This window comes from Apium graveolens, chromosome 8 (genome assembly GCF_009905375.1).
Source record: "Apium graveolens cultivar Ventura chromosome 8, ASM990537v1, whole genome shotgun sequence".
NCBI classification, from domain to species: domain Eukaryota; kingdom Viridiplantae; phylum Streptophyta; class Magnoliopsida; order Apiales; family Apiaceae; genus Apium; species Apium graveolens.
Genome location: NC_133654.1, coordinates 4,416,532 through 4,438,954, shown reverse-complemented (window position 1 = coordinate 4,438,954; position 22,423 = coordinate 4,416,532). Strand labels below are relative to the sequence as shown.

The following is a 22,423-nucleotide window of genomic DNA, read 5'->3' as shown; positions in this document are numbered from 1 at the left end:
TCAAAGTGCCTTTATTCCTGGTCGTCTTATTACAGATAATATTTTGATTTCCTTTGAGGTGCTCCATTATCTGAAAAGGAAGAAACAGGGGCGAGATGGTTATATGGCTTTAAAGTTAGACATGAGTAAGGCGTACGACAGAATTGAGTGGGGTTTTTAGATGCTGTGATGAAGCGAATGGGATTTCAACGTAGATGGATTGATCTGGTGATGGGTAGTATAACCTCGGCTCGCTATAGAGTTAATCATGGTGGTCATTGCCTTGGACCTATTACTCCCACGCGTGGTATTAGACAAGGGGACCCTTTGTCCCCTTATCATTTTATTATGTGTGCTGAGGGACTATCTAGTCTAATCAAAAAGTTTGAGGAAAAGCGTTGGATTCGTGGATGTAAAATTGCTAGAGGGGCTCCGGTGATTTCTCATATGTTGTTTGCAGACGATTCATATCTATATTGCCGAGCTAATGAGATGGAAGCTAGAAACATTAAGAAATTGCTTTCAGTTTTTGAAGGAGCATCGGGGCAAAAGGTTAATGCCAGCAAATCGTCTATTTTCTTTAGTACGAACAATGATGTGAGTGAGAGGGGAAGGGTGGAGGAAATTCTGGGAATGCAGACTGCTACTGAACACAGCAGATATCTTGGATTTCCTAGCACCATGGGTCGTAATAAAACGGTTGTTCAGGGTTTTCTGAAGGAAAAAATGAGGAGTAAAGTAGAGAGTTGGAGTGGGAGATGGATGGTAAAAGCGGGTAAAGAAGTTCTGATTAAATCTGTTGCCCAGACCTTACCTAGTTATGCAATGAATGTTTTTCTTCTTCCTATGAAACTTTGCCAGGATATGGAACAAATTATGTGCAAGTACTGGTGGCAAGCGTCGGGAGCTCAAAGGAAGGGTATTCATTGGTTGTCCTGGGATAAGTTGGTTATTCATAAAGACAAAGGAGGCATGGGGTTTCGAAGTTTACGAGATCTTAATCTCGCTATGTTAGGCAAGCAGGGGTGGCGCTTGATGGCTAATGATTCTAGTCTTGTGAACAGGGTGTTTAAGGCCAAATATTATCCTAATGGTTCGTTTCTGACAGCGTCATTAGGACATAATCCTAGTTTTGTCTGGAGATCTATATTGGAGGCACAGTCTTTAGTTAAGGAAGGGTGTAGATGGAGCATTGTTGATGGAGCTTCTGTCGAGGTTTTAAATCAACCTTGGCTTCCTTGCGTAGATAATCCTTACATCACTTCTACTCACCCAGGCTTAGTAGGAGCTAAAGTTAACCAATTAATGTGTACGGGGAGAGAGTCTGGGATGGTGAGATTCTTGATGATCTGTTAAATGATCGTGATAAGCAACTTATTCAGAATGTTATGCTCAGTGACGAGGTAGGACCTGATCAACATTACTGGAACATGGAAGCTTCAGGTAACTATACTGTCAAGAGTGCTTATAATTTCTTGCAAAGACTGCATGGTAGATGGAATGAGTCTAATAACTTTGGTTTTTGGAGGTCGTTGTGGAATCTTAAAATTCCTGCTAATGTAAAACATCTTCTATGGCGGGCATGTATGGGGATATTACCTACTTCGACTCAGTTAAGACAGAAACACGTGGATGTTACTGTAGAATGTCAAGTCTGTAGAGGGGACAAGGAGTCTATTATGCACAGCTTGGTGGAATGTCCGTTTGCGTCCCTCTGTTGGCATCGATTTGATGTTGAGGTTATGGGGATTCAAGCTTCAGATTTTTACAACTGGTTTTTGGATGTTCTGAATCGATATAGAAGGGATAAAGTTTGTCAAATAGCCATGATTTGCTGGTCTCTCTGGCATGCCCGGAATGGAGTAGTTTGGCAAAGCAAAAGTTCTGTAGCTAATGGGGTGGTTAGGTCTGCTATTATGTACCTTCATCAATGGAGTCGTGCTCAGTCTGATGATTACGGAGCAGAAGAGTCTTGTACTTCTGTGGAGCACTGGACGCTACCAATGGTTAATACGATGAAGGTCAATGTAGATGCATCTGTCGTTAGTGGGAATGATAGCTTTGGAATTGGTTGGATTGCGCGAGACCATAGCGGTAATGTAGTTGAGTGTAACTCTAGGTTGATTCTGGGGAATGTGCATCCGAGCATGGAGGAAGCAGTTGGTGTGAAAGAGGTCCTTAGCTGGGTTAAGCAAAATGGAAAAAACGGAGTTGTTATTGAATCAGATTGTCAAGTAGTTGTCAGAGCTATTTGTCAAGCATTGCATATGAGCTCTCCGTTTGGTTTGATTGTCTCAGATTGTAGGAGACTACTAGCTTCTTTAAACAATGTTTCTGTTGTCTATGTCAAACGAACTGCGAACAAGGCTGCCAATTGGTTGGCAAGGACAACTTGTTCTTATTCAGGTCGTCGATCAAGTGGGGAGTTTGTCCCTGCTGATTTAGCTGCTATATTGTTAGCAGATTTGAGTAATGAATAATACTGCATCTTCTTTCTCAAAAAAAGACTATTTTTTGTAAAATTATTTGCGATTTTACTAATTTCTCAAAAAAATTGCAAAAATATTATTTTACTCTGAAAATATTTGTAAAAATACGATATTGCATGATATATTGGTGTAAATTGTGTAACTATTAGGTTGCATTTTATGTTATATCCTAAATTATAAATATGGTTGAAATTTAGAGAATGTATTTTTGTAATTTTTTTATAATATCAAGTTGGAAACGTGGTTGCAAAAATGGTTGCACGTATTTTTGTAAATATTTTTAAAAAATGACATTATTTTTGTAAAATTTTTGTAAAATTTGGATATTTATGAAAAAAAATCCTTATTATTATTATTATTATTAATGCGACTTTCTTTGAAAAAAATTAATCATTGAAGAAATCTTGACGCGACCTCAAGTCAAATGGTTGGTAAAATTTTGGGTCTGTTTGGGTTTCTTAAAAAAAGTAACTTATGACTTAAATTTGAAAAATATCATATAAGTGATATGAAGATTATAACTTATAAGTTATTTAAGTGTTTGGATAAATTTACGTATAAGTGACTTATAAATTAATAATGTATTTGGTAAATTATAACTTATAATTTATACTTATTCTGAGAAAAAAATAAAATATAAATTATAAATTACATGAATTAATAACTTTGATACATGAATATAAAATAAAAAAAATAAGGATAATAACATCGAGATAAAACTATATAATATACACTATTTATCTCGACGAAAATAAAGTTATACTATTAGATTGATTTAGTTTGGTCGGTATAATGATCTCGGGTTAAAATAAAAGCATACGATTAAAACTGGATAAAATAAAATTAAAATATATTCAAAAATTTTGAAATTAAAATAATTAGAAATTTGGAGATTAAAATTTGAAGTTAAAAATTTAAAATTTGAATATAATAATTGTAATACATTAATATAAAAATAAAAGACAAAATTTTAAAATATATAAAATTATAATATATATATATAAATATTACCATTACAACTGGTAAACATACAGAATTGACATGAATGATGAAAAGCAAAATGAAAATGGGAATGTATCCTCCTATCAACTTTCAGATTTTCCACGATTTTCAGCATTTATGACAGTTCATTTTAGGTTGACAAACGGTACCATGAAATTTGAAATGGGCTTTAAGCCTATATAAGTTAAAATGTGAAGCTCCTAAACAGCCACTTTGTGTTGTCCGTACATTATGAAATTCTCTATTACACGACCCTTATTTTACCCAAACTCACCTCAAGCGTATTGCTCCCTACCTCCCATTTCTTTATACTTTTTTTCCTGATGTCCCTTCCAATTGTTTGCATTTCAAAATTTCTAAAAATAGTAAAGTTTTTATAATTTTTAAAATAACTACATCTACTACTTCTTTCCACTATACCCACTTTATACATATAATATTAATCGGTCTCACTACTTTACTCACTTTTTTAACTTTATTTGGGAGGGACGGATGGACCGAGTATCTCTCAAAATCACAATGGTGACTATCTTATTCTCAAGTCCAACGTTCGTTTTCTTGGCATAAATTTTAATGATCCATATCCTCTCTCGCATTAATTTGTCTGGTACCTGCATCGATAAAGTCCCTTACGATACATATCTCTTTCAATGCATAAAACAGCAAGATCATTTAACCTTTCTTGTGACATCGATGAACGCAAATAATTTTTCAATAATTTCAACTTGGAGAAACTTTTTTCAGCTGATGCTACACTCACAGGTATAGATAATAATATTAGGTAAACAATAGCAACATTAGGAAGGCAATCCAAAGATCTCACAAACTCAAGAATCTCAACGCGGATGTCAAGTCATCAGGAACATAAACTTGCAACATTTCTACTTCATATACTAAAACATCCAATTCAAAATTTGACAACCGGTTATGAGAGAAAGTAGTAGCCAAATTACTACAACATTTTTGTATTTCATCATACCCCAAAGACTTCAAAATTTGTGGATCAAACAAACACCCAAAAACACTTTCAAATGCTTGTAATTGTTCAAACCGATTCCTCAATTAACTAATTACAATATCAATCAATCGCACAAAGAAATCAATTCGAAAAGACTCCTCAAGTGTTCTCACTTCTTCACCATCATCATTTTCATCAAATTATTTTTTTCTAAAGACACGACGTTTTATAGTACAATCAAGAATAATCGAGAAATATTTAGCCTCTTTAACAACACTTAAAATGGAACTTCTAACACTATGAGCCAAAAGAGAAATCAACTCATTTTGAATTTTGTTGCCAAGATAATGATGATGTATCTCATGATTTTGTATTCTTCTAACATGATCTTGCATTACCAAATCAAATTCCGCAATCATCTCGATTATTCCCAAAAAGTTGCCATTACTTTCTTGGTGAAGTTTCTCATTAGACCCTCTAAAAGCCAAATTATATTTATCAAGACATTTCACAACCGAAATTATTCTTATCAACACTTGTTTCCAACATTCTTTCTCCTTGGATATTTCTTGTTGGAGATCTTTATCAATGTTTTGATTTTTGTTCAATCTCACTTTTAGTTCATTCCAATTGTTCATGTTAGTGATATGCTCAACACTATTTTCATGTTGTTTGAGCCTCTCACCAAGATGTTTCCAATCTCTCAACCCATAATTTGATGAGATTTGAATAACTTACAACAAAATCAATAGACCTTATCCACCGGTCTACAATAAATCAACCATTTTCTATCAACAACCTCCCCATTATTTAATCCTCTAGAATAAAAAGCATATGAAAAATGTCTTGAAGTATAATCTAGTGGAAATGTGAGATTTAATTCCCTTATAAGCCCTTTTTCAACTAAAATATCCCTCTCATTGTTGCTTAGATTATCCCAATTTCTAGGATCATAAATATCTGTAAAACGAAGACATGGTTCATCTTCTTCAACCCTTACATTTTCCTCCTCATTCACAATCTCATTTTCTACAATTAAATCCTCCAAATTTTCATTACCAATTCCTGAACCCTCCAAATTTTCACTTCTTGTTTTGAAGTTTCTACCTTTTTAATAACAAAGTTCTCCATAACTCCTCTTTATGACTCTACTAACTCGTTTACTCTCTTTCTTTTTTTCCTTTTCTCATTTCCGGATGGTTGTTTTGGTGTCATTGTACTCCGGAAAAATAAAACAACTAATTGATGTAAAGAAAAAATATCACCTTGAATTGAAAATTTCAAGATCCAAACTCCAAAGCATTCACAATTTGAAATTTCAAGTAAGATTGCTCTACTCTTGAATATAGCTGTGAAATCATAAAAAAGACATAAAAATATAAACATTGAATTAGCATAAAAATGAGCCATGAATTAAACCCTAAATATCCCCTAATTGTATGTATAAAATATTATAGACTATTATATATAAATATAATTGTACTCATATAAATTACAATATTAATAATAAAGAAATTGAAATTGAGATTATTGATTACTTGGATGGAAGTTTGGTACTGGTGGTGGACAGCCGTGGCAGACAAACACAAAAGCAGAGAGGGGAGAGGACAAAAGCCGAGAGGATGAGGGGAGATGTTGCAAAAAAAAAGTTGGATACTGGATTCTCTCGATAAAAAAGAACGGAACTATAACTATACTATATGGGCTTAAAAAATTTTGGGCCCCCAGAAAAACCAGGCCTAGGGCGGGTGACCTGGTGGACCTGGCTCTGGACCGGGCCTGGATACATCTACATAGATTAATGTCAACTTGATTAATTCTATAAACGGATTCGTTTGCATAGCTTGTCTTGCTGGTCCTCAATATTGATTTATGTTATGGAACCTCATTATTCTTTAATCTAAGACCATTTTAGCACCTAAACATTTTACTGCACGCCATCTTTTAAAAAAAATTCTGTTGTCAAGGACATCCCTTAGTGTTTAAGTGCTTCATAAAAAAAAATCATATACGATGTAAGAGTTTTAAGTAAACAATGTTATACTGTGTTTTTCATAATTCTATAACTAATAATTTTTTTTTCTAATTTAGTTATATCAACTTTATCAATAATACTTCAAATTATTGTAACTACAAATATTTAAACTTCATTTATGAATATAAGAGGGAAAATAAATGTAAAAAAAGAGAGAAATGTTTATTTCATTAACAAAAATAGAATTATTACAAAAATAAGAAATATGATAAAACTAAATTTTGATATATAATTAATTAACATTTTTATTTCAATAAAATATTAATCACATAAATATTTGACATCGCAAAAAAAATTAATCGATGACATATCATCCACCAATCTGACCACAGTTGTTGTTACTAAGAGCATCTCCAACAGTCTCTTAAGGTACTATTCAAATATATTATAAAATATTGATTTTTAACAACTTAATGTACATTCACCTCCAACAACATTTTTTATATTCACTCTTTAAATAATATTTTAATAGTAAAATATCTTTATTTAATAGGAATATAATACAAAGTAGAGAGAGAAAGTGGGTGGTTGAATTACTTTATAATAAAATATAAAAATTAAGAGTGTGGTTGACTCGTAAAAGAGAGGAGAGAAAAGAGATTCTTAAGATTTTAAGAGCAACCGCAGTGTTTGGGGTAACTTCCCCTTCACCCAACTGACATAATTTGTCACATCATCCCTAAGCCCCTGTTTGATTGGAAGAAAATAGAGGGAAGGGGAGGGGAGGGGAGAGTTCCTGCAATACAAAATATGTTTGGTTCATATTTTTAGAGGGGAGGGGAGGGATTGCAGGTCTTTTTTTGTTTCCTCCCAATTTGGGGATTTTTGGAGGGGAGAAATTTTATTGACAAAAATGACCTTACACCTTCTTAACACTTGCATATATCATAAATAAGTCAATCCATTATCACCTCTCACCTATTCATCTCCTCTGCCTTCTACTTGTGGTTTTCGGGTAAAAAATCAAAATATTTATCCTGCATAACTCTATTTCAAATTCATCTATTTTTATCTTGGTGTGATGTGCCAAATTCATTATTAATAGGCCAATTATTTTTGATTTCACATGTCTATTTATACGTATAAGTGCTTACATATTATAGTTTACTATAAAACTTTACATGAAGTATATTTACAATATTTATTATTGGTGCATGTTATATGCAGGAAACGAGGAACTGTGAAATGCATATAAAGGACTTATATGTAATTTTAATTATAAACTCCTCCATTCCCCTTCTCTACCAAACATAAAAATGAGTTAATTCCCCTCCCCTCCCTTCCTTCAACCAAACATAATTAAAACTATATCCCTATCCTCCCCTTCCCTTCCCTCTATTAAAATCCCTCCCCTCCGTTGAACCAAACACAACGTAAGCGGGTTTGTAAAAAAATGACCCCCCATCCCTCCCGTGCAAAGCCTATTTTCCAGATTTTTAGGGTCTCTAATATTATTATTATTATTATAAATATTTAACAAAATAATTTTATAATTTGAATTTAAATTTACTTTATTAATATTAAAATTGTAATAATTAAATTAAAAGGGATTAAAAATTTTAAAAATATTATTAAATAAAAAAACATGTCCTAAAAATTAAATGCATCATATTATTAAAAATCATGAAATAAAAAAGAGCATAAAAGAAAACATTATATTTTAAACGTTATAATAAAAAAATAATGATTCTCGTGGAACTGCGAGATATGCTCAACCAAGTCTTTTTGTAGCTAACGATGTGCCCGTTTATCACGCATCTGCATGCTGTTTTAAATATATGTTTCATACGACACAGAAGGTGTTTTACCTAAGTTTGGTTGTAATAAGCCATTTATTGCATCTCATAAGTCGGTAATGGACCAAATCGAGTGGCATATGTGTCCCTTTCATCTTCGACAATCATATTATGTATTATGATGCATGCCCTCATAATTCTCCCAAGATCTGTTTTGTCCCAAAAGCGTGTCAGACCACGTACAATTGCACAACGGGACTGTAACACACCAAACATTCGTTCAACATCTTTTCGTTGGCTTTCTTGATATTTTGAAAATAATTTTCTTTTCTCACCTTGTGGACGTGGTATTGTTTTAACGAATGTTGCCCATTCCGGATATATTCCATCTGTTAAGTAATATCCAATATTATAATTATTTTCATTGATAGTATAATTAACCTTTGGCGCACGACCTTGTAGCACATCATCAAATACTGTTGATCGATCTAAAACATTTATGTAATTATTTGATCCAGCAACTCCAAAAAATGCATGACATATCTATAGATCAGATGAAGCAACCGCTTCCAGTATAATTGTTGCAACTCCTTTATGACCACTCATGAACATTCATTTCCATGTTTTTGGACAATTTTTCCATTGCCAGTGCATGCAATAAATACTGCACATCATACCAGGAAAGCCACGAGCCTCGCCCATTTGTAATAGACGTTCCATGTCATTTGAGTTCGGCTTTCGTAAGTATTCACCCTCAAATATCGTAATTACATTGGATACGAATTTCTTAAAACATTCAACCGCAGTACTCTCTCCAATACGAACATAATCATTAACAGCGTCAGCAGATACACCGTATGCCAATATACGCATTGCTGCAGTGCATTTTTGTAAAGGTGATAAACCTTTTCTTCCCACAGCATCAATCCTCTGTTGAAAGTATGGATCAAAATTTGAAACAACATCCACAATACGAAGAAAGACATTTCTTCCCATACGAAATCTTCGTCGAAATATATTTTCTGGATATACTGGATTTGGTAAAAAATAATCATTCACTAGACGATGATGACCTGCTTCACGGTCTCTATAAATACTTTTTCGAGGCGTGGATGTTGAATTCTGTCCATATATTTTATGAAAGAGCTCGAGTCGGCGATTATTTTTAGTGTCATCCCAAAACTCTTCAATAAATTCTTCAGTGAATTCTTCAGTGACGCTTTCTAGTGTGGGTGTTTGATTAATGTTGATATTAATTGAAAAAGATGATATATCATTTTTATATAGAAGGCAAAAACGAATATATTCCAACAGCTAGTTTACAAACAAATAAAAACAACCACTAACTTTCAACGGCTAGTTTACAAACAAATAAAAACAACCACTAACTTCCAACGGCTAGTTTACAAACAAATAAAAACAAACAAGAAATGATAAACACTAATTTTTTGCCATAATTTTTTCAAGCAATTTTGCATGAGCCTTCCGCTGAGTATCATTCATCTTAGTAGTTTCGCCAAAATGACTTGTAAATCCATCTCAGCTTGCTTCGCCTCAAGCTCCTTTTGTTGCGTCTCAATTTCTTTTTGACAAATTTCATTTATTGTATCTATTATGTTCATCTTTCTGAAGTCATTAACTTGTAAATATTCATACTCTTCAACTTCTGCAGCTGTTGCCTTCCCCTTTACCTTTCTTTTAGCAGCTTTTGTATATTTAGGACGAACCGGTTCACAATCATCAGATGTTGGTGTATCATTATTTCCCTCTGATGAGTACGCTCCATAACTACTTAATTTAGTTCTTTTAGAACTTGCACTAATTGCAGGTTTTCTCCATTTGGGATGTTTACGAAGCTCACGCCAATGACCCTTAAAGTTAGACTTTTTCTTGTAATAATTTAAATGACGTGCATGAGCATCTTCAATTATGTTGTCCAAGTTCGAACCGCTTCCGATATTTCGCTAAGCCTCGTCGTAACACGATCCAAATTTTTGAGCACCTTCATTTATTCGTTGTCACCTTTTTTTTATTGCCACAACTCCTCTCTTAATCACACCAGTATTATATTCTTCAAAATACTGATGAATTCGGTCCCAAAATGCTTCGGCTTTTTGATCAGTACCGATTAGTGGATCAATTGACACATTCAACCATGCATTGATTAAGAGTTTATCCTCAACCCACTTTCACTGACCAATAATTTCTCGTACCTCTTCGGTTTCCTCACAATCATCATTCAGATCAATAATATTTTCGCGACCAAAGGCTGGGACTTGCGTTTCGGGAGAATTTTGAAAATTGATAGGTGCTTTTTGGGTTTCAAATTGTGAATTTGAATACGTAGGAAATTGAAACTGATATGGAGAATTTTGAGGATATGAAAATGGATATGTAGAATTTTGAGAATGTGGAAATTGGTATTGAGAATTCGGATTTTGAGAATTAAAGGTTAAATTTTGTGGGTTTGGAAAATAAGGATTTGAATATGGATATGGAAATTGAGGGTTTGAATTTTGAGGATCTGAATTTTGATTTGAAGATGAGGTATTATTTGGATTCATCTTTTGCTAATAATTTTTTGAAAAGTAAGGAGTGTGAATAATAGGGGTTTGAGAATTGGTATTTATAAGAGAGAAATATTACCGTTTAAAAGTAAACGTTATAATTACTTTTTGACAGTAAAGAAAACATGCAGTAGATATGCAGGAGAGAGATAATAAAAAAAACAAATGAAGTGGACCGGTCTGGGGTGGTGGGACGGGACCTCTTTTCTAAATTCACTCCAATACAGTTGGTCTCTATTTTTTTCTTTCCAAGACACATTGCGCGTCCCAAGAACCCAAATGGGACTGCGTTGCATGTGCTCTAAAGAGCCTGTAAGAGTCTTTTGGAGCTTCAATTTTGACAATGCTCTTTATTTTTCCACTTAATTGTAAGAGTGTCTTGGAGCTCCAATTTTAACAATGCTCTTTATTTTTCCACTTAAGAGCTTGTTGGAGATGCTATAATGATCTTTGATCAACAAAGTTTATTATTACTGTACCCCTAATGTGCAGTCTTATTTATTCGTTAAGATATAACCTTTTAATGATAACTTTATAAGTAACTAGTGACACTAATTATCAAGAGTTCGACTTTGGTGTGGGCGTGTGTGATTAATTATCAAAAAGTACGCACCAAAATAAAAAAAAAGTTACGCTGAGCTACCGGGGCTTGAAGTCTTGCTAATGCGACTAATATAGCAGGTTATTTTGGTTCGGTTTGGTCCGGGTTTTTGGTCCATATTGGCAGGTCTATCTTTGTCGCTCTCGCAACAGTAACATCCCTCTCAGAAATCAAGAAATTAAAGAAAAAAGGGTTGACTCGTTAATCTTTGAAATTTAGCAATGATTTAGTCCAAGTTTTTGAATACATTTATGGGCCATTCATAATTTTCTCCAACTGCATTATTATTGACTATTCAGAGAGAAATAATTTATACTCAACTGCATCATAAACCAAGTTTTTAATTTTGTAGATTAAAGGTTTCTGCAGGGAAGTCTAAGAACTTGTTCATTGTCATGGAGTTTATCAGTGAGCTTAAAAAACACATAGATGTCATTCAAGAAAAGATATCTTTTTTTCTCTGCAGAAAGAGATGGAGGAGAAAGAGATTAGAATCTTGGAGAGATTTGGCAGAGAAAAGAAAAGAGATCAGACCTTACAGGAAAAAACCTGCAGCTCCTAAATCCATAAGAGATCATTTTTTTCATCGTTTGTTTTTCGAAGTCAACAGGCTTCTTACATATCCTAACTGGCTTCCTGTACAAAGAAATCAGATTGCATTTTTTGTTGGAAGGCTCAAGTACTTATCTGAAACATCGCGATGGTATAGGCTGACAGATGAGGATTCTGTTTCTGAGTTGCTGGCAGACAGAACACTGCATGTTCTCGTTACTACGATACTTAAGTATAAGAATGTGAGAACAAGTGTTGGCCTTTTAAATTTTGCTGATCCTCCTGATCTTGGTCGTGTTGGAGACCGACTAGCAGTTGAAGTGTTTGTGTTCTTTAAGGCTTCAAAGTTTATGTTTGATTTTAGGAACAAATGGATCCATGGATACAAGGAGGAAGAATTTGTTCGATGTTTTAATTTTGATGATCCTCTGGATCTTGAACTACCTGCATTCAAAGCGGATTATTGTATGGATATTGAGGAGGCAGGACAAGAGGAATATTTGGCCCAAGACTTCTCTTCCCAGATTTTTGACAGCAACAAGTTTCAACAGGGGGAAGTTGTTGTCGGATTCCAAGAAGAGGCGAGTAGTTTACTTCAACAACTCGCGTCTATCACAAGGAAGAAGCTTGAAGTGATCTCAATTGTAGGGATGGCTGGACTTGGTAAGACTACTTTAGCTAGAAAACTTTACAATGATCCTTATGTGGTATCGTACTTTTATACTCGAGCATGGGTGACTTGTTCTCAGGTTTATTCTAAGAGGGATTTATTGATTAGTATTTTAAGGTCTGTTACTGAGATTACTAATGAGGTTTTTCAGATGAATGATGATTTGTTAGCCCATGCCTTGTATCGTGCTTTAAAGGTTCGGAGATACCTTATTGTGATTGATGATATATGGAGCATAAACGCGTGGAATGATTTTAAGAGATGTTTTCCAGATGACAATAATGGTAGTAGAATCATGCTGACTACCCGGCTCAAAGAAGTTGCTTTGTATGCACAGTCTGATGGGAATCCGCTATGTTTGCGTTTTCTTACAGAAGAGGAGAGTTTTGATTTGTTTAAAAGAAAACTTCTCAGAGATGGAAATTTCTTTGGGAATTTGAGTTCACTTGGAAAGAGCATTACAAAGAAATGTCATGGTTTGCCTCTTGCTATTGTTGTGATTGCTGGACTACTTAAGAACAATTTTGAGATAGAATGGTGGGCGCAGATTGAAGAACACGTAAGTTCATACATTCTAAGCGATTATAATCAATACATGAATACACTGGCACTGAGTTATGACCACCTGCCTCAGCACCTGAGACCTTGCTTTCTGTCCTTTGGAGCATTCCCAGAAGACTATGACATCCCGGTAAGTAAGTTGATCTGGTTATGGATCGCGGAGGGGTTTATAAGCCAGGATGGCGCAAATAGGAGTTTAGAGGATATTGCAGAAGACTACTTGATGGATCTTATTAACAGAAGTCTAGTTATTGTAGGTAAGAAAGGGTCTAGCAATGCAATCAAAACATGCCACATACATGACCTCTTGCGTGACTTGTGCTTAAGAAAAGCCGAGGAAGAGTACTTTTCACCAGATTTATACAGGCACAATAAACACTCTTTTTCATGTCCTCATTCTCTAGTAAATCCGACTCCAAAGTGTCAACTTCTGCTCAGCACTAATGTCCTTGCTATTCCATCAAACTGTTCTTGCTATACTTCTGAACTATCCCAGTCGATGTTTAAACATGTATCAGTTTTATGGGATACCTCTAAACAAATAAGGTCTTTGGATCTATCATCCATAGAATTGCTTGTATTTCCAACTGAACTATTGCAACTAGTACACTTAAGGTACTTGGAAATTCGATTTAGATCAGGTAACCCTCCGGATTCTATATCACAGCTTAGAGAACTCCAGACACTTATGATGACATCGAGGATGGATATCGTTGTTCCAGGTAAAATGTGGAAGCTAATAAACCTGAAACATCTTTGTATCAAATCAGGCGAAAATCTTTTGGATTCCTCTAATCTTGAAGACGAGTCTACTTTATTGCAGAACTTGAGGTGCATGTCGCTAGTAAGCCCTACTAGACCTTGTAAAAATATCTTAGCTCGAGCTCCTAATCTGCAGAAATTAGGTCTTTGTGGACCATTGACAACAACTACCGGGGATTTGAAATGCCCTGATCTAGGCCATTTAATGCAGCTCGAAACATTGAAGTTGTTAAATACAGTTCCTTTTCGCGAAGGTGTAAGACTGAGCATTTCAACCATATTCCCCGGAAGTCTTAAAAATCTTACTTTGTCCAATACTTGTTTAGATTGGGAGGATGCTTGGATCTTCGAGATGATACCTAACCTTAAATGTCTCAAGTTAAAATTTCATGCATTTGTCGGTAAAGACTGGAAAACAACTCCAGAAGCATTCCCTTCTCTCGAATTTTTGAAGATCGATGAACTGGATTTGGTGACTTGGACAGCTAGTCGTATGCATTTCTCAGTACTACAGCACTTACAGGTGTACCGATGTCCATATCTAATGGAGATTCCAGAAGACTTTGGTAATATATGCACGCTTCAGTGGCTTGAGATAAGTGGCTGTAGTGATTCAGCTACAAATTCTGCAAAGGATATGCAGAAAGAGCAAGAGAGCATTGGTAATGATTCGCTTAAAATACTTCTCAATCCTGGACTGACTAAACCAATGCACGACAGGGCAGAAAGATGAAGCTTCACGATTCCAGTAGGCATCATCATGAACAGTGTTTTAGGGCTGAGAGACTGTTTCCTTTAAGGATTATAATCCTGGGATTGTTTATAATTCGAGCTCATTCGATTATATACCCTATGTTACTCAAACTCGGTTAGAAGTGTCCTGATACTTATACTCGGTAACATTTTAAAAAATATACATGTTTTTGGCCTAAAATAAGTGTCCAAGTCCGAGTGTCCGTATCTGAGTGTCGAGTGTCCGACACGGTACTTGGAGGTAAAATGAAGATTTCGAGTAAAACAGATCATCTCCCCGTGTATTACTACATTAGGAGAAATTATGTATAATGTATTTGAAGGTTAGGCCTTTGCATAATTTTTGGACTATTAAGCAAGTACTTGTTCCAAGAGCATAAAATTGTGTAAAATATTGTAGAATTTGTATGATTATTTAAAAGTCTATTTTCACGAAAATTGTTATGGTTTTTAGATTTTCAGATAAAGGAATCTAGAAAGCCTTAGACAAAATGTATGCTTGATCAGTTAATAATGGAGCATCTTTACAGGCTTGTCAGCATGCCTAACTTCACTTTAATTTTGACGCAACACGGAAGCGTAGGATAAGCAAGCGCTAATCCTTAAGAACAAACACCAATTTGCAAGTACGAATTCGAAAAAATAACTCTGAATCCACCAGAAAGATGAGAAAATTCTCAAGGATTTTTTATTAATAAATAAGATAATAATATATAATGTTGATGTTTATATAGGTAGGGATATAAAACCCTAAAACAAAATAAATAAAACCAAATCCGAATTAAAAATAAAATAATTATTATAAGACAACATGACATAATCATGCACAACCACCAAGTATCAACTGTTGGAATTTTCTAGTTTGGCATGACCATGCCATTCCAAAGCGTGATCATGCCATCATCCCTTCTCAGTAGCGTGATCATGTGTTCCCTTTTCTTGTGCCCTTTTTCCGATCCTTAGCATCCTCAATATTCGCAGCAAGCTGTCCTACATCAGTCTCCTCCACCTCTGAAAAACTCGACCCCAAGTTCTCATCATAATATAAAACAGAATCCCCATGGTACTCATATATATCAGCCACATTGAACGTATTAAAGATGTTCATGAAATCTGGAATAACCACAACATAAGCATTGTCATTGATCCTCCGTGTCACTTTAAACGGGCAATAATTTCGAGGTTGTAACTTATTGTATGTTCCAACCGGAAACCTCTCCTTACGCAAGAACACCATCAACTCATTTCCCTCTTTAAAAACCTAGACTCTCTTTCGCAGTCTGCGGCAATTTTGTTCTTCTTTCCTGTAGCTTCAATCCTTGCCTTGACACTTTCTTTCACGAAATTAATTTCTTGAGCCACATTCTCTGCTGCTACGCTAATTCCCGGTGCCTTGGGTAACCTGACTAAATCAACTATATGCTTGGGAACAGAAGTATATACTATGTAGAAAGGTGACTTTCCTGTTGCAGAGTGAACAACGCTATTGTAAGCAAATTCCACCTGAGACAAAGCCAAATACCACTGATTCGGCTTCTCACCACAAACACTTCAAATCATATTTCCCAAGGTTCGATTAGTTACCTCAGTTTGCCCATCAGTTTGAGGATGAGCAGTAGAACTCCTATTTAAAGTTGTTCCAAACATCCTGCACAAAGTTATCCAAAAGTGACTAAGAAATTTTGTATCCCTATCTGAAGTAATAAACTTTGACACTCCGTGTAAGCTCACAACCTCCCTAAAAACAGTTTGGCTATGTTTGATGCATCCGCAGTCTTCTTACATGCAATAAAGTGTGTCATCTTGGAAAATCTATCAACAACCACGAATATAGAATCGACACCTCGTTGAGTACGAGGGAGCCTAAGCACAAAATCCATGGACAAATCCACCCAAATATCATCGGGAACAGGTAAAGGCATATAAAGACCAGTATTTTGAGACTATCCTTTAGAAACTTGACAAGTATAACATTTTCTCACAATTGCACCCACGTCTTTTCTCAAGTGAGGCCAATGGTACCTCTCCTCCAAACTAGCAATGGTTTTATCTCGGCCCAGGTGTCCACTAAGTCCACCACCATAAAGATCACGAATAAGTTTTTCTCTCAATGAAGGACAATGAATGCATAATTGATTACCTTTAAACAAGTAGCCATCTTGAACATGGAAATCTGCAGATGGGTGATTTCTACTACACTTGACCCATAAATCTTTAAACTCAGCATCATCCGAATACAACTTCAATAATTCAAAGCCCAAAATATCATATTCTAAGATAACCGGCAAAGAAACTCTTCGACTCAGTGCATGGATGGTTCACGGGTATCAGAGCTTCAGCTCCATATGTGAGACAGAATATACTTTCTTTCGTGGGCTTCCAGGTATCAGTTATGTAGGCCCAAAGAATATTGGGCAATTCCTCGGCCCATAAAGTCTTTTTTATCCTGTAGATTTTTTCTCAAGCTTTGCAAAAGACCACGATTAGTAACTTCGACTTGTCCATTAGATTGGGGATAAGTTACGGAGGACCTGCAATGTTGAATAACATAAGCATTCAAATATTATTCAAACTCACCATCAATGAACCAACGGCCGTTATTGGTAATTAGGGTACGAGATATGCCGAAGCAGGTGATAATGTATTTATGTAGGAATTTTCTGCAAACAGTGGTCGTAGTATGGGCTACAGCCTTAGCCTCTACCCATTTGATCATGTAATCGATGGCGACAATGAGGAATTTACTGTTGTCTCGAGCCGGAGGGAAGGGAACCATGATATCTATCTCCCAAGTGTTGAATGTGATGAGAGAGAGAATGTCAGTAGGGAGAACATGAGATTGCCTAGGAACCGTAGAAAAAAGTTGACATTTGGGACATCTTTTAACGTAATTAAGACAATCATGTCGAAGTGAAGGCCAGTAAAATCCTTGGCGTGACACTTTATGAGCCAGAGCTTCATCAAAGGAATTACTTCCACAAAGTCCTTCATGAACTTCTAGCATACAGTAATTGGATTCGTCTATATCAATGCATTTGAGAAGAAGGGCTAGAAAGGACCTTCGATAGAGCTGGTCATCGATAAGCGTATAATGACTGACCTTTCCCCTTAGAGATTAGGTAGCTTTGCGGTTTTTAGGAAGAATGCCATGTTGTAGGTATATTAGGAGGGGAGTCATTCAATTAGGGCCATACGATAGGATAAGCAAAGATTGTGGAGTGCATATACTAGAGGATACCATAGGGAAGGATAGTACTACATGATATATAGGACCTTCACAAACCATTTGTTCGTTTGTCGTTAACCTCACCAGAGAATCGGCTCTAAGGTTTTAGTTTCTTGGGACCCCTTGGAGTGAGGCTACCTTGAAGTGAAGTAATCGAGTCCTTATTTCCTCTAGATATTTCACCAAAGGAATAGATTTGGTACGTAAATTGCCCAAGACTTGATTCAATACTAACTGAGAATTACTGTTAGATAACTTGCGGTCCATGTCAATAGTCAGCCACTTGAGGATTTGCAAAAGCTAAGTCTTTGTGGACTATTGACAACAACGAGGGGCGATTTGAAATGCCCTGATCTAGGCCATTTAATGCAGCTCGAAACATTGAAGTTGTTAAACACAATTCCTTTTCGTGAAGGTGTAAGACTGAGCATTTCAACTATATTCCCCGGAAGTCTTAAAAATTTTACTTTGTCCAATACTTGTTTAGATTGGGAGGCTGCTTGGATCTTCGAGATGATACCTAACCTTAAATGTCTCAAGCTGAAATTTCATGCCTTTGTCGGTAAAGACTGGGAACCAACTCCAGAAGCATTCCCTTCTCTCGAATTTTTGAAGATCGATGAACAGGATTTGGTGACTTGGACAGCTAGTCGTATGCATTTCTCAGTACTACAGAACTTACAGGTCTACCGATGTCCATATCTGATGGAGATTCCAGAAGAATTCGGTAATATATGCACGCTTGAGTGGCTTGAGATAAGTGGCTACAGTGATGCAGCTACAGATTCTGCAAAGGATATGCAGAAAGTGCAAGAGAGCATTGGTAATGATTCACTTAAAATCCTTCTCAATCCTGGACTGACTAAACCAATGCGCGACAGGACAGAAACATGAAGCTTCACGATTCCAGTAGGCATCATCATGAACTGTGTTTTAGGGCTGAGACACTGTTTCCTTCAAGGATTATAATCCTAGGATTGTTTATAATTCGAGCTCATTCGATCATATACCCTATGTTACTCAGACTCGGCTCTAAAAGTGTGTTGACTATCCATCTGAAGTCAACTCTGCAGTCAAAGCTGAAGTCAAACAAGGGCTAAACTTGTTTTTTCACTAGAAAAGTTAGTTGTAAAGTTTGTTAGAAGTCTGGTCTTGTGCGACAGACATATAAGACCTGTATTGCGACATTTCTGAACTTGCTTGATAGAAAATATAGATGAATGAATTGAGATAGTGTAGCTAGAAGGTAGAAATGAGAGTAAGATCTTGTAAGCTTGATTGATCGGTACTTTAATGGAGTTTTATACAGTAAGCTTTATAAAAGTTGTGTAGTTTAAGTGTTTGATCTATTGTCTTTCATAATCAAGAATTGCAATATGGTATCAGAGCACCAGTTCACGGTTCTGCGACTGAATGTCAAGAAATTCATGATTATCCAGTTGATTTAGATCGTCTTCTTTGGTAACATCATGAATCTCGTTTCTTCGATTCTTAATTATTTGTGTTACTTTCTTCTTTGATTGTTGAAAGATTTAGTTGTGAATCATCGTAAACATTGATAGTTTCTTGAAACTTGATAGATTGTTCATCTATTTCCTTGTATAATTTCTTTCGAGATTTGATAATCTATTTCTTGAAGTTTTTGTATCTTACTCTCTCGAGATTACATTTGCCTTGAGTTTTCTTGTTGATTGAGAAAGCAATAATGTCTGCATCAACTTCTAATATCGTTCATCAAATTGATCCATCTCAAGATCCTTCATCTCATTCTTATTTGCATCCTTCTGATAATCCTGGAATGAAATTAGTTTCAATCAAGTTTGATGGAACTGGCTATAATGACTGGAAAAGATCGTTTCTCATCAGTTTGTTGGCTAAAAACAAATGTGGATTTGTTGATGGAACAATTGCAACACCTGCAACTACAGATCTATCATACAAAGCTTGGGAAAGATGTAATAGTACGATGATTTCTTGGATTCTTGGAGTTTTGGATCAGAATTTGGCTAGGAGTGTATTGTATTTCAATTCTGCAAAAGAAATTTGGGAGAATCTAGCTGATAGATATGGTCAAGCATATGGAACTTTCTTGTATGGATTGCAACAGTCATTGTATGAAATTAGGCAAGGAAATGATAACATCTCGAATTACTATACTAAGATCAAGATGTTGTGGGATCAACTAGATGCAGCTTATCCAATCCAGAGTTGTAATTGCACAAATTGTACTTGTCAAATTACTCAGAAACTGATAAAATCATAAGAAGACAGAAGGTTGATAGAGTTTTTGATGAAGCTGAATGATGCTTTTGAGATGATTAGGGGGAACATTCTAGTAATGAGTCCACTGCCAACTATCTCTCATGTTTACATGATGCTAGTACAAGAAGAAAATCACAAGAAAGCTTACCAATCTGTTTCAGTTGTAGATGGTGGTATTTCTTATATTGCTAACAGAAGACAGTTCTCAGAAAGGTTCAAGAGTAAGGGTTATGATAAAAGGAATTTTACTCAGAATGACAACAAAAGCAGATTTTTTTGTGAAAATTGCAAAATTCCAGGACATACTATACAGAGGTGTTATAAAATTCATGGCTATCCACAGAATTTAAAGCATGATAAAGAAAAGAAAGCAGCAGTAGTTCAATCAGGAGAAAATAAAGGAGAAGACAATGTTGTCTTTACAGCAAATCAATATCAACAATTGATGAAACTGATATTTAAGGATACTCAATCAGAAGACAGAGATAATCATTCAAAGACTGCTAGTGCAACAGGTAAGTATTGCCTTATATCTTCTACTGGTTTCAATTGAATTGTGGATAGTGGGGCAACTGACCGCATGTGCAGTGACCTATCTATATTTTCCACTTTTGAAAATATTCAAGGGCCTGCAACATATATTACTATACCTGATGGTACAAAAGTCCTCATTAAATAAATGGGAACAGTTCAACTTCAAAATGATTTAATGCTGACTGATGTGTTATTTGTACCTGACTTCAAATATAACTTGATTTCTATACCAAAACTTTGCAAAGATTTGAATTGTTCAATCACTTTTAATGATCAAGAATGTTTTGTTCAGGGCCTTTTACAGAGGCCACAGCTTCTTGGTAAATTCAAACATGGATTGTATTACTTGGAGGGACAAGAAGAAAAAGTGTCATCTCAGATTATCTCCTCCAAAGTTAATACAGCAACCACAGAAAAAATAGTAAAGATGAAGAGAATAAGATAAAACTTTGGCACTTAAGGATGGGTCATCTACCACCTGCTATGTTGCATCATATTGCTAATATATTTGATAAGCCTTGCAAATTGGAAAGTATTTGTCAGATATGCCCTACAGCTAAACAAGTAAGAGTTCCATTTCCTGATAGCAATACTTCAATTGAAAGAGCTTTTCAATTACTGCATTTTGATACTTGGGGACCTTGTAGAGAATTTACACATGGTGGCTATAGATATTTTTTAACTATAGTGGATGATTGCATAAGTCAGAAGTTGTGAAAATTGCAAGTGATTTATTTGAGTATATACACAATCAGTTCAAAACTGTTCCTAATATAGTTAGGACTGATAATGCACTTGAGTTTTGTCAAGGTGGTATGAAGACACTGTTTCAATTAAAAGGCATTATTCATCGGAAAATTGTTTTTATACTCCACAACAGAATGGTGTTGTGAAGAGAAAACACAGACATATATTAGACACAACTAGATCACTATTTTTTCAATCAAACCTTCCTATTCAGTTCTGGGGAGAGTGCCTTCTCGCAGCTGTTCATATCATAAATAAGATGCCTTTATCAGTATTGAAAAATATCAGTCCTTACCAGAAATTACAAGGTCTTCCTCCTCATATAGATCATTTCAGGACTTTTGGATGTTTATGTTTTATTTCAATTTTGAAACATGATAGACACAAATTTGCACCAAGAGCTATTCTACATGTCTTTATTGGCTATCCTGCAGGACAGAAAGGTTATAAAGTTCTCAATACTGATACTCTAGAAATTACTATACCTAGAGATGTGTTGTTCCATGAACAACATTTTCCTTTCCATATTCCTAATTCTGATAAAAATTCCACAAAATTTCAATTCTTTCTTCCCACATCTACTGAATTTTCTCCTCAGTGTTTTGATAATATTCCATAAGTTTTTCAGAATGAGTCACACACTTCAGATTATCAAAATTTTGAATTTCATTCTAATTCTGATTTCAATTCTGATAATTCTGATGGTTCACAAAATGACAATTCTTCTGATCTTCATATCAGAAGAAGTTCAAGAGCTATTGTTCTACCTTCTTATCTAAGTGACTATGTATGCAATTCAATTGTTTACCAAGAAGAGAGTCATTGGTGCAATCTAGTCTCCTATTCTGTTTTTCCTGACACACATAAGTCTCTTATTGCTACTTGTGAATCTTTAGTTGAACCTATCAATTATAAAGAAACTATTAAGGACCCTAAATCGATTGAGGCCATAGAAAAAGAAATAGAAGCTTTAGAAGAAAACAATACTT

The 22,423-nt window shown here is 35.2% G+C and overlaps 1 protein-coding gene and 1 pseudogene across 1 annotated transcript; one reads left to right on the top strand and one right to left on the bottom strand.

Annotated features, from left to right (window-relative positions):
* Window positions 1-8,295: 8,295 nt before the first annotated feature.
* LOC141679165 (uncharacterized) lies at window positions 8,296-10,207 on the bottom strand (annotated as a pseudogene).
* Window positions 10,208-11,640: 1,433 nt separating this feature from the next.
* Window positions 11,641-20,599, top strand: LOC141679164 (putative late blight resistance protein homolog R1A-3). The gene is made up of 6 exons (XM_074485673.1): window positions 11,641-14,641; window positions 17,336-17,552; window positions 18,171-18,698; window positions 19,259-19,329; window positions 19,758-19,905; window positions 20,534-20,599. Exons 1-6 carry the CDS (start codon window positions 11,763-11,765, stop codon window positions 20,597-20,599), a joined length of 3,909 nt encoding a protein of 1,302 aa, XP_074341774.1. The 5' UTR covers window positions 11,641-11,762.
* Window positions 20,600-22,423: the final 1,824 nt, after the last annotated feature.